Here is a 19,187-nt window from a genome sequence, read left to right as displayed (position 1 = left end):
CTCTTTCCAGCTGACCTCAGACTTACATCTCACATGTAAAGCTCCTCTTCGTGTTCCCCAGAAGAGGTGCCCTTCTTTTTGAAGAAGAGTTATGCGCCTTGATCGTGAGTGTGCGGCATGCTAATATTCCAGTAAGTGAGGGAAAATGGGAGCTTCAGCAGACAGAACAGAGGATAGGAGACACAGTCAAAGCATGAAAAACAGAGAGACACACAGAGAGATGTGGAGGTATAAGAGGAGACCGCTGTTATAAAGCTGGAATCACAAGAGGCACAATTCCACCCAGACATCTCATCTCCACCTCAGCACTGATCTGAGAAAAACGGGGCCTGAATATTAGATTCTGTCAACAAATCATAACTTAGTGTTGATGAACACAAATCCAATATCTGTCAGCTTTAAATACAAAATCTGGACCTCTTTTTCAAATAATCCTATCAAAAAGTGAAGTGCGCGTGTGATATATTGGTAATTGACAGCAGGAATCTGACAGCAGTGCAGGACACATTAAGCCTACAGTGGTCTCTCTCTCTCTCTCTCTCTCTCTCTCTCTCTCTCTCTCTCTCTCGAGCACTACAGAGGATTAAGAAGAAGAAAGACTTTTCTTTTACACTATTTTATCACAGTTTGAAATATTTAGCATATTGTCATCAGTCCACTTATGTTTCACTGTGATGCTGTGTTTCTCTCCACTCAAAATGATTTTCACAAACAGTTCTTGAAATCCATTTTCCTGTGAGCCTTCAGAAGGCACGCAGACCTTCTCTTGGTTTCCATGTAACACTACCGCACAGGAAGTGATGTGTGAGGAGGCCATGGCGAGGTCCAGGTGAGAGGTGCACACTGCTGTCTAAGTAGGTTAGACCCCAGGGGCCCCAAAGACACTGCTGCTAGCGGAACAGTCGTGCTCCAAACTACAAAGAATTATGACAGGGTTGCAACATCTGCTGCAGCGAGAAGGAGAGAGACAGTGATGGATGGCCAGGTGTGTGTGTGTGTGCGTGTGTGTGCGTGTATGTGTGTGTAGTATAGACTAGGAAACGGACATGCATACTGACACATCGACAAGAAACACAAGCACACGTAGGAAAGTCACACGCGCTCGCCGTTGTTTACCAGAGCTGATTGTTTAATACCTGTCAACAGCTTTCACATGAATGTTTCCAGTTGAATGAATGATCTCATCAGAAGAGATCAAGATTAATGATGTATTTATCTTCCAATGACAAGAGCTGTACGCTGCACATAAAAGATGTCAACTGCATATCTAATTTGATGAAATGTAATTCAATCCATCGCCAGGGGAGTTAACGCTATAAAACTCGCTACATGAATTATTTAGCTCGTAGACACGAACATGACGTAACCAAGGTGAACACGTATTTTGTGCATATACGTCAAACGCAACACTTTATCCAGCACACATTGTATCAGGAGTGTGTGTGAATCTATGTGTCTACATGCAAGGACAGACACTCAACGCTGCCTTCAGCATTTCACACCTTCAGGTCAATATGAGGTACACACACACACACACACAGTGCTCGGAAACGCTCGTAAGTCACCCACATATTATAGACGGAGCATAAACAGAGCTTTGTCTTTGATTATAGTGTAATCATCTTTATTTATAGCCTTTAATGTCATCACTTTTAATGTCTGTATAATACAGCATGTGTAAAGGATCCCAACGTGTTGCGGCTTGAGCTGCAGATCACAGCGAAGGGCAAGTGCTGACAGTGAAGCTCGGCGGATCACATCACACTGTTCGCTTGGGTTTGCGGTGAGTTAGTGGCTAATGTGTGGGTTTGTGGTTGAGTGTGTGTGTGTGTCGGCAATTTCTTTGTTTGTTTCTTCATCATTAAATCAATGCTAGATGTGTGCCTTTCTATCTTTGTTAGTGTCACATGCCCCTAATGTTTAGGTTTGTTTGTTAGACCTTAGGCTGTTGATTTGGGGCCCTGTGGTGCCGGGGTCTTCCGTCCAGTGGGGATGGGGGACAGGATGGGCTTCATGTTGGATCCAGGGCGCTCAGAGGATGGACTCTTGGTGGTCTTTAGCTGCTCTGTGCCTGGAGGGAGGGCGGGGTCGGGGGTGACGCTGGATGGCTCTGAAATGAAAGGGGGATGTTACTAAGATACAAAAAGGAATTTGACAAATTTGAAGAGTTGTGCACATTTCTTATAACTGTCAATAACCAAACGACACTAGACATGCCCAAAAGGAGATCTGCTTTGCAGTACAAAAACAAAACTACTAAACTTACTGAACTTGCTCAGGGATTTTAGTGACTCAAAAGTTGAAGATGCATACTAGCACCTGTGTTAAATGTCATCCAATCTGCACTGTCCTCTCTGTATAACCTCTCTATAAAACAGAGAAAAAATATCCTAAAATGCTAATAGAAATGTATTTTGACCTTTGAGTGGTTCCAGTGTGTGTCCCTGGACAGAGCTATCAGGCGGCTCCACTAATGCAGAACAGGCCCCCGCCGAGCTGGGCACAGACAGCACAGAGCTGGCACCAGACCCATCTGAGCTGCTTAGGGAAAGATAGGATGAATTGGAAAAGGGATGGAAGGTTGACAGTGGCGGTAAATAAGGATGCTGAAGCCACTAAAGAGACGAGAAGAGAGGAAAATGAACCACCAGAGCTCCAGTGCATCCCAAGAAAAGTGAACTTTACTTGGTTTTGCTATAAAATCCATTTTCATGATAAATGAAATTGGTCTTTTCAACTAATTGACCTGCATTTCGACGTTTATCTTTTTACAAATGGCCTGTGTAGCTGCCCTTGTAACTGTGTTTTAAGTGCCTCAGTATTGGACTCTCTCTCTCATTGTCATGTCGTCTGTTATTTTATCCAAACCATCAACTTTGGTTCTGTCTCTAGACATCAGATGGGATCAGGAAACAGATCTGCTGAATTGTCTTAAGCTGCTAAAGTGGGACAGATAGTGAAACTAGAGAAAAGGGAAGCTTTGTTAAAGGTCTGTAGAAAGATGGCAGCCATAGCACACACACACACACACAAACACACACACACACACACACCAAAGCAAAAATCCAATCTGTGTTACAATATGTCAGGTGGATACACACAAGTAAGGACACATCTCGTATAAGAGGGGCCAACAAGTAGGAAGACGTTTGGAATCCTCAGTCGACATACTGAAGGACTGAGTTATGTAAACTTTACATACGTCGCACATGTATGACTCACTGACAGATCATGTAGATGATCAATGTTTGATGAAACCTTCCTTCTTAGTAAAGACAGCAGGAATGAAAACACAACACGCAGCTTCCCTTGACTGCATCAGCGTCAGAGTGATTAAATTCATATTTGCATCCAACTTGTGTGGTAAACTGGTTTATTGAGCTCAAGCATACACACTGGGCAATCAAAACGCAGCAAAAGCTCTATAAACACAATTTACGAGTCTGTGCACTTGTAACACTGTGTGTGTTTGTTTGTGTTTGCAGTGTGATGTGTGTTTGGATTTGTCCCCAGCTGGCTTGTACTGGTGAAATGAGCTCCATAAATGTGAATGTGCTGTTAAACAAGCACAGGAAGATAAGAACCCTACGACAAAAGCCCTTTGCCTCTCCAGGATTCCCAGCCTGGAATTGTTTTTATTAAAACCTCTGGACTTCTTTTGAATTCTCCTGCCTCATTTTAGCCCCGAATACTGTTTATACTGAGGGTGCCAACCGCATACAGAGTGTATGTTGTGTACTGTTGTGTACTGTTGTGTACAACTGTTGTACAACTTCAAAGTACATGATTAAATCTGTCATTACCACTCGCTGGGAAAAAACGGGGTGGCAAAGATTTTGTATTCTTGGCAGCATTAATGAGATTTGGAGTGTATTTGCATGTGTGTACGTGTTTGTGTGTTAGTGTACATACCTGCTGTCCTCATACACATCTGTCTGGGGCTCCTGGTTCTGAGAGAGTAGTGATGATGTTGCCGTTTGAGCAGAGCTGAGGTACACAAAATATAGGACAAAATTCAATAATTCTTCCTCTCTTGAGATAAATGATGTGGAAAAGCAATTTCACAAGTACATTAACTTACATAAACACACAGACACACACAGTCCTCTCAGGAATACAAACTTATGAGGACGAATATTCTTCCTTGGTCATTCATCTATTCACAAATTTACATTTAATGCAGTGCAACTCCTGCCAAGTATACGCCAGAAAGACCAATAAACTCCCGTTATTAAACACAAATAATCTGGACATCTGCCACTTCACCCGCAAGGTCAAACAATAAACAAAAATAAGCAATCAAAATTCACTTAGGAGAAGAGCTCTGATTAAAGCTATTTGGCCCAGCTCAGTGTGCCCACTTGAAATTAAGGAGTGAAGTGCAATGAAGTGGATACTACTTCTAATGAACCTTTTGAAGAGCTGGCTGTAGGCCCCTGGACTCTTCCCCACGATCGCCTCTCTCACCAGCTGCTCGCGCCTTCTGATGGAGGCTAACTCCTACAGATGGGACAGGCAGAGAGCAGGAGGAGGAGGAGGGGGAGGAGTGGGCAGAGGAAGATAAAATGTCCGTCGGGATTTAAGGGTAGAAGGCAAGAAAGCAAAAAGGGTCAGGGAAGTATTATAGGAGGATGAGGAGGAGAAAGAGAGTTGAGGAAGAAACAACAAAGAATATTTTGAAGATGTCTCGACGGTTTATTCCCAAACTACCGATACGTTTTCACGGGGTGCCATGTAACTCACAGCAGGGCTCTTCTGAGGGCTGAGCTCTGTCTGGATCTTGTTTAAGTAGTTTCTGTAGGAGGGGTCTGAGGGGTCAAGGGTTGTTCCTGAGAGTGATTTAGCACCGGATTCTGACTGAGACAGAGCCGTGTCTGGCTTCTCCTCTAGCAGAGACACAGATACCATATATCACTACAGTAAGGGCACAAATAGAGAAAACACATACTGTAACTCATTACACACCTGCATTGTTTAGGTCTGAAGAGGCTTTGTTGTCCAGATCCCCTTCTCCCTGGTCCTCCAGCAACAGGTAGCCCTTCACTACCTGACTCAGAGACTGGTAGGCTTCTTCAAAGTCATCTAAACACACAAACACACACGCACACACACATCACCACACCCTCCAAATCTAAGGGTAGTGGGTGCCCTTGCATGTAAAATTGGAGGTACACACACAAACACGACCTCACAATAAATATGGCGGTGAACAGAGTCAATCCATGTCCCATCAAGTGTTAATGAATCAAAGATATGGGGATGATGACCTCAGTGTAATGAGGTGCTGCCTAGCAGTGCGTAAAAGTGATGAGTGAGCTCTGTGCCCTCTACGTTCAGCTCATTAAGAAAACAGCTAACATGTCTGAGAGTGTGATATACAGAGACATCTCAAGCTATGTGTCCTCCATACATGAGGTAATTAAAAGAAAAGTGGAGTGTATGGCTTTCAGTTGACTGATTACATCTGCGGCTGAACCAGTGGCTGTGTAGTGTAACCCTGATGCCGGCTAAAATGACAAAATCTGTGAGTACAACAGTCTGAGTGTTTCAATTAAATCCAAATCTCTTTTCTCTTAATAACATCTAGAGATCAAATGGCCTCGTTGGAATACCGCAGGTGATGACATCATCAAAGAAGCCCGGCTGATGCCTGTTGGTGCTCTTGTAGAGCTCTAGACGTGCCACTGCCGTGTCCATTTGGTCCTGGGTGTAGAGGCCGCGGCTTCTCAGGTGACCCATGTACTCTTCGACCTGCATGGGGATGAGGAGGATGTAGCGAGGCTCAAAGTAGCTGTTCTTCAGACTCATCACGCCCTGCAAGGAGAGGAAGAGCACACAAGGGAGTCAAATGTTCTGCATATTTCACTATCTTTATCCATTTCTGTGTGAAGGTACTTTCCATACACACCTCTAACTCCATATGCACACAGCAAGCTAGGCCTTCTCTGGCCACGCCCTCTATAGCGTCCCTGGTCAGTCCGTAGCTGTGGCCTCCATACTGCATGGTCTGGACAAATTTACCCTAAAACGCAATCTCCAGTTATGAGGGGAAGGAATGAGACGACCTTCCAGTGACCCCTCTCTCCTGAACACTTTATTGCCCCAGTACTCATCATGTGCTACATTTGTCTCCTCAAGTGGACATGATATGTGACACAGGTCCACAACCCCAGCATTTACCCACCTGTGAGCTGAACCTTTGACCTACTGGTTAGGGCAGAATCTCTGTGTTACTTCTCACACATGACCCTTGACCTTTTTTATCTACCTTCTTCTTAGGGCTGTTTTGTTACATAGTGTCTTGCCTTAAGCAAATGCCTGGCCAGACCTAATACAACTGGCAATTTTACTAAAACACCTATTAAAAAGGAAAGACCTTCCTATGGGTCTGAATCTCTGAAATGTTTATAAATGGTTACAGACAAAAATTCAAACCCTTGATCGTTGTGATTCTATATTAGCAGACCATAACACAGCACAGCCTCCCTGTGGTAATGACCCAGCAAAACGGTCTAATAGAGACCATTTCTGCTGATTGGGGTTAAATCTTGTCTAAAAATAGCCACAAAAAGATACAAGGGGGTTATGATTACTTAGCTCCAGGAAAATACAACTGAGTGAGCAAGGGAGCGAGATGGAGAGGAGGAGAAGAGAAGAGAAGAGAGGACATGTCTGATGAAAAAGGAGAGGAGGTGAGAAAAGAGTGGATGGACAATCAAAGTAGTTGAAGACATGGATGAATCAAGCAGCGGGGGGAACAGACAGTGAAGTTCATCCACTTCCTTGATAGCAGAAGACAAGAGCGGCATCAAAGCACCGGCTCTGTAAATCACCATAAGACCCTGACCTCCAGATCCATTATCCCGGTCAGACTTACATAACAGACAGCTTCCAATGAGTCAAACTGGGACATAAATGTGTTCCAGACCGCCGTCCTCTTCTGAAGACGTCATTCAATTGATTTAATGCTTTCTGTTATCTTTAAACCATATGTCCACATGGGTTGCATAATGAATGAGTGTTCATTACTACCAAGACACACAAATGAAACTATACCTGATGATATGAAATATACAGCTCCTGGCAGAATTTGACCTAAAAGTGCATTTTGAGGCATGTAAACATGAGTAGGAGTGCCCTGGAAAGTGTGAGCAGAGCCCATTAACTATGGCCTTTCATGGATATCTGTGTGTTAGAATAATAGGAATCACTTTGAAGTTTAGGTTAGGTTTAGAAATCCCCCATAGAGATGAAAAAGCCCAATTTAATCACCAGGCTGTGTGATGTACAAAAAGCTTAAAGACAAACTAACAAACCATTTGAATCATGTTCTGAAAATCTTCCTCGCTGACAAAGTGGTAGTCGGTTTCATCCTCTTCTCCAAAATAGGGCTCTCTGGTGGTGTGACACGTTCTGTGGGAGCATACACAGACACACACACATACACACACACACACACATCTAGTCTTTTCATGTAACACATCTAGCTATATTGTTTATGCGGACAATGTACATGAACTATCTGGACCTGCAACCACTGAAGAGGGGTTGGTAGAGAGGCAATAAGGCAGAAGAAGACCTCTGAGTTCCTGGAATGTTACAGACAGTAAGACCGACCACCAGATATGAGCCAGGACGACGTCATTAGCTCAAGATGTAGGATTAACTTGCATACTGCCTGGTGTGTGTTTCAAAGACATGTGCAGTAATACATAGGCTTTGATGGTTACTTTAGATTGAGTAGATAGATTTAGTCATTACAATTCTTGAAGTAACCCAAGTAGCATTAATTGACGTGATCTTTGCATAGAAAATGTAATACTGACCCGTAGCCAAAGTATTCGCTGAACTCCTGACAGAATCTGTGAGCCAGCTCTCTCTTCCCACAGCCCTGAGGACCAGTCAGCACCAGCATCGGGTAGGGAGAGTCTGCATTGGGCAACGTGCTGCACGGATGGACACACACAATCCAGTTACCAAGTGAGACTTATGTGTAATAAAACATGAAGCTAGAAGCCTACAGACCTCGACAGCCACTCCAACAGTCAATACAAATGGCGGCATTATGGGCAATATGGATGTGCTTTTTTTTCCGAGGAAGCAAAGTGGAGGATGGTGAATTGATTGTAGCTGCAGCAATTTATTTGCTGATGATGGATGTTTTTGGAAAAGTGCTGATGTGAAACACATTTCTGCTTTTATTTCTTTAAGGGGTAGATAATATGAGCAATATAAAAAGACTGCAGATAAAATGTTGCTAATGTTCTTAAACAACATTCTTGTTTAGGATCAATCCGGACAGTCTGATTGTTTCCATTTCACCATTTCACTTCATCTATGTCAATATGCTTGTTTTTCCTTTGATGTGTTATTATGTGTTCTGTTTCTAGCAGGGACAATTTAAGTAAAATCCCAAGAGATACGAGTCTGTATTATAAACATACAACTTCAGTGGAAGAAATGACATTTTACCACTAACCCTGTTTTATGAAATACAGATAACCAAAGCAGGAGAGAACTGAGCAATATCTTTGAACCAACCTTTCATAGAGGACCTGGGGCTGCATTAGATGATACACCAGGTGGGACAAGTAATCCATCGCTGCTACCACATCCATAGGAGGGTCATACTTGTTTACTGCTGCCACCTAGGATTGAAGTTAGTAACCATGCATAAGCAAACCTCACACCCACAGATTTCATAGCATCAAAATAATGTGTTCTCCAGTGAACTGCTCTGGTGTGTATGCATACCTTGTCTTCAGTTGTGACCTTCTCTTGATCGAGCCTCGTCAGGTGTTGAAGAAGGAAGATGATTGACTGTCTGTAATCTGGTTGCTCCTACAAATCAGCATATATGAAATAAACATTAGTTTATGGATAACCCAGAGATGAACCTATGTCTTCCTACTAATATTTCAATATTATCAAACTGAATACAGTACACAAGAGTAGCTGAATCTTCAAATTCAACAAGAAGCAATATGCAGATGAGACACTGTAGAATCCCTAGTGTGTACAGGCTACAGAATGTACGAATGCAGAGGAGATACACACATATGCACACATCCAAACATTGCTCACTAGGAAGTTATCTGCGGTCAGAACGTTCAGTTACCTGCACAGGGTTTCCCTGTAGATTGAGATCTCTCAACAAGGACAGATCATGAATGTGTTTGGCCTCTTGGATTTCAGAAATCTAAAACAACGTAAAAAATAAACTCATGCAAACATCATATATCTAATATCTGAATGCAAAATACTAATCTGTACTATTCTGTGACTAAACAGTAATATAGGTTTTTTATCTATACAAATGACGAGGTTTATCTAGATTAATGTTAACATACAACATACAGGACACTTGCTAACGGTAGTTTCAGATCAGTACCAGGTTGTTCTCCAGATTGATGGAGCCCAGCAGAGGGAGGTTCTGGAGGCCAGACAGACTGGTGATACGGTTTAGTGACAAGTCCAGAAACTGTAGACACTTCAGACCCTCCAACCCTTCAATTTTTTTCAGCTGGTTCCCCCGCTGGACAGAGACAAGATGGAAGACATAACTATATATGAATAAAGATATTGTAAATTATTTGTGCATCCAGACACACACATACACAGCTGACTTTCTAACAAAGTTCTACTTTACATACTGTCAGTTATTCCAACTAATTAACATTTGCTGTGTGCTCTGGTCATTGGTATGGTGTCAACCCTGTTTCCCCTCAGTACTAAACAGATTGGCAGGTCTGCCTCTCTGCTAAATCCTGACAGGTAAACAGTGACAGGTGAACAGCTGGCAGGGTGCTAGCGCTGCACGCTAACCACCTGAAGACCCAGACCAGGGCACTCCTCCCTTGTCGGGGTTCCTCCTCCTCATTCCATTCTACCGACTAAGGTTGCAAATCTAGCCTTTTGGCTGCACCTCGCCCGCTCTCGCCGAGCATGCTGCCTGGCAGAGGGTTGCTGTCGGTGGGGGTGTGTGACCGCAGAAATCCCTTGAAGCTCTGGGTCTGTGCTATGATGGGCTGGGAAAGAGGCTGGCTGACAGGGCCATGCTGTTTAGGGAGGCAGCATGTGAGAGAGAGGGGTCAGGGATTTAATAAGATGGATGCTGAATGGACAAGGTGTGTGTGTGTGTGTGCGCTTAACTACCTCCAGTCTTGCTCAAACAGCAGCAGCTGGTCCCAAAGCAAAGCTACAGACAGCAGAGACAGCCTGAATGATGGCTTGTGACTATGAGGAAACACTGATAAAGGACACGACACCCGTGCACACAAACACACAAGCAGAAATAAAGCAAGAGAGTGAGTAAGCGAAGGAAAGAGAGAGAGGGAAGGCCTGCTGTTGGGCCATATGGTGATTCTGGAACAGGAGGCTGGGGTTTTACTGATTGCAAAAACGCCGCCAAAAAAGAAACATAAACAGCAAGACAGAGAGGAGAGAATAGAGAGAAAAATGCTCCTGAGACAGGTGAAATTGAGCAAGAAAAGACAAGGAACAAGACAGAACAATTCCAAAATAACTCCTACTGCGTGCCTGTGTGTGTGTGTGTGTGTGTGTGCGTGTGTGTGTGTGTGTGGCTGTGTGTCTGTGTGTGTGTGTAGATACCAGACCCAATCCCCTGAAATGGAGTGAAGTATGTCAGTTGCCAAGTAAGAATGGATGCAAATGTGCTGCGAGTGACTGTTTGCAGCCAGACAAAATCACAACTAATGTGAGAAGTTACAGGGAATTCTACAATGTTTATCACATTTTTGGCATACCAGGCAGAGTTTGACGAGGGGCAGATTGTCCAAGCTGCTGACACTGGAGATCTTGTTGTGTGCCAGACTGAGGTGGGTGAGCCTGCAACACTGCTCAAGACCACTGACCTCAGTGAAGCTGTTGTCTGATGACGTGTAAAGGACTTCATAAGAATAATACGCAAAGAAAAAGGATTTAACAAGCTTGAATTCTGGACATGACAAGGAAAAGGAAAGGAACTATGTGTGTGCGTGTGACGTGTGTGCGTGTGTTCGTGTGTGTGTGTGTGTGTGCGTGTGTGTATAGATGAATGTTTCTCAGTAAGGATACAGTCCAGTTCCAGTTTACAAAGCGAAGTATGGGCTGACAAATCCTTCATTTTTGTCATGCAATTGTGGGAGAAATTGACCTCCTGAAAAAGAGCAGCACATTATCATGAAAACACTATTAACAAAAATCCTGAAACCTGCACAATCAAACATAAAAATTACAAGGGAATTCATCAACTCAATGCGTAGAGAAAGGTAAATGTTCATATCGGCTTTCACATCATTCAAGGGCAGCTAATGCCTGGTAAGCATATTCACAGGGACTACAGATGGGTTATGGAAATCCACGGCTATCTTGAGGGAATAGCACTAGAGAGTGAAGCCCAAGCCACCAATCAAATGTTGTCTTATCCTGTCAACTCAAGGTCCTGCACTACCTTTAGGTTCTTAGGTGGCTGGAATCCAAAGAAATCACAGACTTCGTTGTGGGAAGCATCCAGGATGGTGAGCAAGGTCATGTGGCTCACGCAGGACAAATCTACGAGTTAGAAGACGATTAGGAAGCGCAATTCATCAGAGAGTAAAGACGGCAACAGTGCAGTTAAATCATATTCCCATTTGAATTAATCATCCAAATGGAAATAACTTTTTAATTGCACAACACGAGAGCACATGTTGTCGTGTCGTTTTGCAATATGGTTCCAAGCTGAGCTAAACAACAAGCCTGTTAGTGATGTAATGAGATGCTGTCAGAGCGTTACAAACTCATACCTTTGATTTTGTTGTAGGTTAGCTCAAGTTTCTGAAGATAGACATAATTGCATAAAATGGAGACGTCTCTCAGATTGTGACGCTAAAGTAGAAATGAGACTTATTTCAACATGAATGCAATGGAAATCAACCTGACAGGAGGTAAATTAGCAAATAAACATTATACTTATAAGGCCATATATAATGTCATGTGTGTGTCTTACAGGCAGTGACAGGGAGTCGTAGACATACTGGAGTCCAGTGCCATAGCGTCCAAGGTTAGTGAGATGGCTGGACACCACCTCTGCAGTTAGAACACCTTCCTTCTGTTTCCACGCAAGGAAAAGAGTGTCTTTTACAACCGGGTTACAACTTTCCAGGAATAAACATGAACCTATGCAAGTCTACTACTGTACGTGTTGAAGCCATAAGAAACCAGGTCACTACAAGCATGGGATTGTGCTCACAGCCTCCTGCGCCCTAAAGGCGCAGACACACACACACACACACATAGTCATGCAAGTACATTCACACAGATAAAGCAGAGGAAGGAAGCACAGCACTGTCTTTTCTCTTATGGTGTCTAAGCTGCTGGTGCAAATTGCAGATTACTAGCGACAACGGCAATGTGACCTTGTAGTGCTGCTTTACATCCACAGACCTCTTGAACAAGGTTGCCTGCTTTACCTGTTACATAATGGAATAAATATGCTGGTTTATTCAAAATGTGGCATCAATGACTAGACACACAGGGCCAGATTTGCATGACTCCATTTACTGTCCAGGCAGCAAATGAACTGAAAAGCACCTTATGCAAACGCAGGAACCCCAAACTCATTCTACACCGACGCTCAGTTCAAAAGTCAGTCAGTTTGAAATTAAGCCCCCATAGCCATTTTAGGCCATGTTTGATTGAAGTAGCGTTATCCTCAGCAAAGTCACGTGAGTCAATTCTTACCGGACTTTCCTGGACATTCGTTTGCTCGAGTCCATCTGTTGTGCTTTGCATCGCGGCTTCTTGCCGGCGGTGATGCTCGCTTCTTCTTCTCCTTCTTCTTCTGCATAGTTTAAATGGTTTCTCTTTAAATTGGAATAATTTTTCGCTTCATTCATGATGTCATTATGGGAAGGTTGCCAGGGTTTTGATTATTCATGTCAACTGTGACATCATTCATGACGTCATTATGGGGGTGGGGGGGGGGGCAAACTAAACTGAACTAAGCTTGAACTGAAGTATTTATTATAATACAACGGCAATGAAAGGATCCTTTGCAAATGTCAGACCGCTGAATTAGGAAAGAAGAGCACAGCCGCAGTGAGTTGATTTGAACCGTCAGCATTTAAGCCGCTGCTTGCATCTGTCAGGAAAGCAAAGTTCTCCCCCATGAAGCTAGAAATCCTGGCTGATGAAACGAATAAACATCTCACAGAACTGCAATCTAGAGGCGTCATTCCTGCCACAAGATGAGCCCTATGGCAGGAAATAGCATAGTTTTGGGAATATGTTATAGCATTCGACGCAGCATAGCTTTCAGCACCACGGACAGCGCCTGTGACATCCTGGGTGATGCAGCTGCAATTGAGCGCTGGAGGAATGAGCTGGACGACAGGAATTGCAGCGATGAAAAAAGTTTGGTCATTGCAGGCTTGGTTTCGCTTTGTTGTTTGGACCTAAGAACGACGCCAGTTATGCCTACAATCTAGGCCGCAAAGAAATGAACACCGAGCCATTACATTGAATCATAGACGCAGTTATCTTTGTCTCATCACACCAGCACAAACCAGCTTGAGTCACGTAAGTAAATATGGACACCGTTACAGTCTGGAGAAGTCTGTAAACCCTTTAATAAATCTGGCCCATACATTCAGACTGACTGCGTTTACTGAGCATTCCATTCTGTTAAAACTAAACCTATTTATCCTCCTGAGACCCAGCCCATTGACTTGTGTCCTCTGTAGTAGACATTTTGTTCACATGCATCGCTACTCTATCAATCCCTGCTGCATTGTACAGAGGACAGCCTGGGCTTTAAAATGGTCATCAGTTCAACTACAGTGGATGTGCTGTGGAATAATAAAAAAGTCTAAATTGCAAGATGTTTTTTTAAAACCCTAAATAGGTGGGAAATCATACAAAAAAAGGAAATTGGAAGACACTCTTTCTCCTCGGTTCCTAGGAGGATATATACTGAATAGCTTGGTAGAGTGACTGATGTGTAGATAAGATGATATACTATTACCAGCTGAAATGTGCACATCAGAAAAATGCGTTATTTTTACACCCTCGATTCTTTTGTCTCTTTGTTTGATAATTTAATGTACACTTCACATCATATTCATCATTATCTATCATCTTTGAGAGTGTACCTCTAAAATATCATACTTCAGTATTGCTTGTTATCAGATATGAGTGTATGTAACATTGAGTACATATAGATATATTTCAGCAGCAGTATGGTAGTTATTTTTCAAGATAAAGTCTAAAAATGATTGATGAGTCTAAAAATACGACTCATCAAATTCTACATGAAACCACATTCAAACAACAAAGAATTCAAAAAGTTTTTAACACAATAAATAGTAGGAGAAAAGTTAATTTAACTGTCTGTGACGCACAAAGAAAACGTAAGTATGTTAATTTAGCCACTTTTTAAATTTCCGAAATGTGTTTTAGGGTTATGAATTAAACTCAAAATGTGTCCCGTATTGAGACATTAGACTGAACGTTTAGAATTCAAATAAATTGCGTTTTACGTTTATTTTAGTACTAAGTTGTCTCGCTCCTTACCTCCATGTTCCTGCTTTTAGCTCCCGGTAGGTTGAAGCTATGCGAGTATCATTGCAGTCACGGACTCTGGCTGATAACTTGATATTTCTCCATTATTTAATTCTGACGACGTGAAGGTGAAGCAAGTAAGAGCAAAATACAAAATGTGCCTTGAAAGAGGGGGGAAAACAAACCAGAGCAGAGTTTAGCAACGGGTTTGGTTAATTAGCTTTGTGTTGCGTCGTCCTGGTGCCATGGCAACGCCGTGACGAGGTGAATTATGGGAGTTGTGGTTTAGTAGGTGGCTTGCGCAGCCTAGTGGTGTTTTTAACGATGATTGAGGTTCCTAAGGACATGGTATGGCGCTTTGTTTCACCACTTTTCAACTAGTTTTATCTTTAGGCTTCAAAGCAAAACAATAACAGCAACATTTATTAAAAATAGAGTAAAATCCATGGATTTGGGCACGCAAGCATGCAGGCCTTTTGGATGGTATGCTGTCTGTGTTTATGTTTCTAATTCCAGCGTGTAGTTTTATCGTGTCACACTTGACACACACATCCACAACACATCACACACCTGTCAGGCTAAGCACATCCTGACGCCGTGTTGGTTTTGGATCAGTCTTATTGCTATGATATGACCGGAGGCCTCAGTCTAAAAACACAGATAACATCTATATTTATGGTGCATCTACAACTACAACGTCCTAGGCTGTCATGTGCAAGAATCCTTGTCAGCTTCACTTGGAAAATATGACTGTATGTACAAGACAATAACAGAGATGTACGCTGGCGCTGTGATTGTGCAAGAGATGACAAGAGGAAGCTTTGGATTTGGATAGTTTATTCAGATTAGTGTGTGTTCATCTGCAAATTTCCAGTGCTCTGAGCTCATTTATGAGGCATTTTGGAGGATTTATGAGAAGCTTTTCCACAATCAAAGGAATAATTTTGAAGCTTCTTCAACAGAGACTAACTTTTTACAACATCAATAATACACTCATCATACAGAGGGTAAAAAAGACATGTCTACAGCAGAGAAAAAAGAAAATGTAATAAAAAAAGCATTGAGCTTTCATCCATGACTAAAAGGCATCGACAGTGGGCATGGGACTCGTATACACACATGGAGTGTGCCCCGTATTTAGAATGAGAGGCCATATGGAGTTTCATTGATCGCACACTGTTCAAACTTTGACACATAGAGGAGTATCTGTGCATGACGTCTTTGTAGTTACCGTCGTATTAAAGTTCCCCATGTATAACGTTACAAAAGTAGCTCTGAAGTGAACAGCTGAACGAGCAGATTTCAGACTTTACACTAAGTGCACATTTCAGAGTGGTAGGCGAACCCCTCAGCAGCTTCACGGTTGTTTTCCCATCGATCCCAGCCTATGTGTCATTATGATGGATTGCGCCGTGGGCTTCAGGGAGACCAGCGCTCGAGCCTGGTGTATTGACAAGGCTCTCGTCCCCCGCCCCACACCCCCTCTCTCCTCCTCTCGTTAAGTACTTCTTTCCAAAGTTAATGAACTAAAAACATGGAAGGAGTGCTGGGAGAGGAATGATTTGTGACCGGGTCAGATTGGATGACCTCGCATTTACGTTTGGCGCACATGTGAACAGGGACGATGAAGAATGAAGAATTCACAATGGCATCAATTTTGGTTTCTGGAGAATGTATGACTAACAGAATCCTCACTCACGTCTTGCAATATGAGCATATTCATTCCACTGTAGTGTGGCAAACTTTGAAGCATTATATATTCAAAATGGATTCATTAATGAGTGTTTTGTGCAAGTAAGAAGACAGAACTTACCCATAGCCCGCAGCAAAAACTATAGAGAAAATAACAGATGAACAGCCTTATATTTGAGACGTTTCTAAGCAATGACATTCTTTGGGGACCGACCCAAATTGGCAGCAGGCTGGAAGATGTGGCCTCATTCAGACAGTCTAATCTGGCATCTGTTATTGCAGACAGAATCAGTGGGCCCAGGGGGCTGCCAGGAGAGGACAGATAGAGGTGTAATTGAGAGCAGCAGTTTAGATCTAATAGGAAAATGAGATGAGATGGGGACTAAGTTCTGGTGGGTGTCCAAGACAATCGCCTTTTATCTGAAGTTGAAGTCATGGCGAGAGAAGGATCGGCAGGCGTGATGCATTTGTGGGTCTGAAAGTCTGGAAAGTGAAAGACTATCAAAGTTGCTATGTGACAAACACTCAGAGGCAACTTGGCTTGTAACTATGTTTGCGGTTAAGTTGGTTAGAGATGTTCTTATACCACTTTGCCTCCTACTTAGAGTAAATGATGCACACGTTGATATATAATCTACAAGCCCAGAGCTGGAAGAAAGTATATTTGTCTTATCATTGAGCCAAAATGCAAATTATGACATCAGGCAAGAAGAAATACACATCACAAACTCTCCAGCCAACATGATCCATTTGTTTTCTTACTCTAGTTCTCGAATATCTCCTGTCCTGCAGCTCCTCCTCCGTCCTCACCCCATATACATGATTTAATTAACTGTTGTTACCAGTGTTTGTTCCATTTAGAGGAGCTGAAATAAAGAGATGCTAGACAGAGGTGACATAATTTAGAAACACATCTCTGCTGCCTGTGCTGATCTATCATTAAACAGTGGTGATCTTCTTGTCCTTGGTGGCCTGTTTAATGGCAGCCTGCTCACAGATGATCTCCTTCAGCCTCTGAAGGCGAGTGTTTTGGGTGCCCAGGTCGCCCACGCCGGTCTGACTGCGATGGAGCAAGGACAGCGCATTGATGTACTCCAGCTCTGTGTAGCGGACGCCCTGGTCCACTACCAGGTTCAGTAGCTCATCTGCAGTGTTGTACAGCATCTCGTAATATTGCCTGGATGGAGGCATAGGTGGGTAGAAGTGAGAGGGGGAGAGAGAGAGACAGGTTGAATAAAACACAGAGGCAGCAGGTGAGAGAAACAAAGGGAAATTATGTGTGAGTTAACAACACTTAATATCCCACTGCTTTGCATTATAACAGCACATTTGTTACTTGAAATGGGCAACAACAAAAGGAATTGCAAAAGGCAAACTAACTGCTGTGGCTGTCAAGCCTAATTTTCTTGGTAAAGGACTTCAAGGACCTCAACCTGGCACCGTGGAGAGCTGGTGGCAGAGAGAAAACATCCGCCGCCTACAAACTACGGGACACTTTAAATGAAACACTGCTGACGGAGCCAGAAAAGAGGAAAATGCTGCATGCAGAATGAAACTAGGAGCGGATGCCACAAAGCTCCTAACATACTGTACATGCTAATAAAGACAGAGGACGCAGTGAGAGTGAGAGAGCACCGGTGAATCCTGCACACTGACTGCTGACATTACATGTAAAGGTCACACACAGCAGACAGATGTGAGATTTGTGAGCCTGTGTGTGTGTTTATTGTTTAATGAAATGTTGAATGTGAGCAGGAGATGCATGAATCCTAAACTGGCAGGATTATGCTATACGTAAATGCACATATGGACTCTAGCAGGGAGGAAAACTGTCATGCAAACACTTTACACACAACCTGCTGGAGTTTAGAGTCCTAAAACCAAAAATACCAGGGAGTGGAGCATATTATTTTTCTTTACACAGGGGCTTAACGGGTCAAATACTCTGGAGTGTATGTGTCTTGTGTATTCCCGCACAAAGGCAGATTACACCACCTGCCCCTGGCTACAGGAGAGATCCCATCAGACCCACTGAATGTGACACATCCATACTGTAACTGTAGACAGATGAGAGTAAGCCGGCCACAGGTAGGGGGGCGCACACACACAAATATGCAGGCACGTACATGCGGCATGATGGGATGTGTTTTACAACTCCACAGATGTTCGTGTGTGGACATGCAGGCATGAAAAATAAAAGTTAAAGAGGAAGAAGCTGATGAAACTGATATTATTGCCTTTTTTCTTAAGTCTCAAGTTAAAACTGACTGAGGTGAGGACGTGTTTATAGGCGAAAGTTCTTAACAGATAGAAAGCAACTTCCTTTTTCTAACTGTGACTGGTCAAGGGCAGATGTCAGTCCCTCCACACTTCCTGCAGCTTTGTGAGTGATAAGAGATAAGCTGTGACATTATTACGACTGAAGAATGGCTTCAGAGCGGAGGAGCTGCTAAAGAAAGAACTCTTGGATCTCAGAGGCAGCTTCTTCCTCTTTATGAAAGAGCCGGAGCAGAATGGGGATTCAAGTAAGCAAGATGAACAAACAGATAAACAACAAATATATTCCTTTCGACTGGAGATGATCAGTTAAGATGCTAACGAGGCATTAACGAGCACTCAGCGGGCTTCTGTCCCGACGTGCTTTATGCGGTATCATTTTCGAGGATTCAACGGCAGAAAATGACTCGGGGAAGAGTAATGGAGGAAGAGAGCGCTGCGACAGGAGGAAGGAGAGTGATGACTCGTCAGACACGAGTGAGGAAGAGAGGTGCACCATATCAGTTTTCATATTTTTTTGTCATACCCGGACAAGTTCACATCCTTGGTCGTGGATGCATTTGCATTCTCTCTAAAACTCCAACCATCTCTCAATTCCTCTCCAAGGTCTTGTTCTGTCTTTCCATCTCAGACATCATTTTGTGGAGAGAAAGAAGCCAATCAATATGGATGAGAGG

At 43.1% G+C, this 19,187-nt stretch overlaps 2 protein-coding genes across 2 annotated transcripts in view; both read right to left on the bottom strand.

Moving 5' to 3' along the window:
- Positions 1-1,940: 1,940 nt before the first annotated feature.
- lrguk (leucine-rich repeats and guanylate kinase domain containing) lies at positions 1,941-12,774 on the bottom strand. Its single transcript, XM_076158893.1, has 21 exons — positions 12,724-12,774; positions 12,399-12,452; positions 11,990-12,091; positions 11,787-11,868; positions 11,453-11,553; positions 11,077-11,158; positions 10,767-10,891; positions 9,392-9,535; positions 9,119-9,199; positions 8,755-8,841; positions 8,542-8,648; positions 7,827-7,946; positions 7,317-7,413; positions 5,909-6,022; positions 5,613-5,814; positions 4,966-5,082; positions 4,744-4,886; positions 4,412-4,500; positions 3,913-3,987; positions 2,415-2,541; positions 1,941-2,096 (listed from the first exon to the last, which is right to left on the bottom strand). The coding sequence occupies exons 1-21, from the start codon at positions 12,772-12,774 to the stop codon at positions 1,941-1,943; spliced, it is 2,256 nt and encodes a 751-aa protein (XP_076015008.1).
- A 2,593-nt stretch (positions 12,775-15,367) lies between these two features.
- Positions 15,368-19,187, bottom strand: part of exoc4 (exocyst complex component 4) — an 82,654-nt gene continuing 78,834 nt past the window's right edge. The window contains exon 20 of the mRNA XM_076158923.1: positions 15,368-17,410. Within this exon, the coding sequence (XP_076015038.1) occupies positions 17,173-17,410 (238 nt within the window). The 3' untranslated portion in view covers positions 15,368-17,172. The remainder of the gene's footprint in view (positions 17,411-19,187) is intronic.

This window comes from Genypterus blacodes, unplaced genomic scaffold (assembly GCF_046128005.1).
Source record: "Genypterus blacodes isolate CSIRO-AG114 ecotype Tasmania unplaced genomic scaffold, CSIRO-AGI_Gbla_v1 ptg000090l_1, whole genome shotgun sequence".
In the NCBI taxonomy this organism is placed as follows: Eukaryota; Metazoa; Chordata; class Actinopteri; order Ophidiiformes; family Ophidiidae; genus Genypterus; species Genypterus blacodes.
This window is presented reverse-complemented; position numbering and strand designations above follow the sequence as displayed.

Coding starts and splice junctions, on each gene's coding strand:
- lrguk (XM_076158893.1), bottom strand. CDS start 12,774: ATGCAAAGCACAACAGATGGACTCGAGCAAACGAATGTCCAGGAAAGT. Junction 10,892..11,076: donor TTGTAAACTGGAACTGGACT/GTATCCTTACTG, acceptor ACACGTCATCAG/ACAACAGCTTCACTGAGGTC. Junction 8,649..8,754: donor AGGTCACAACTGAAGACAAG/GTATGCATACAC, acceptor CTTCAATCCTAG/GTGGCAGCAGTAAACAAGTA.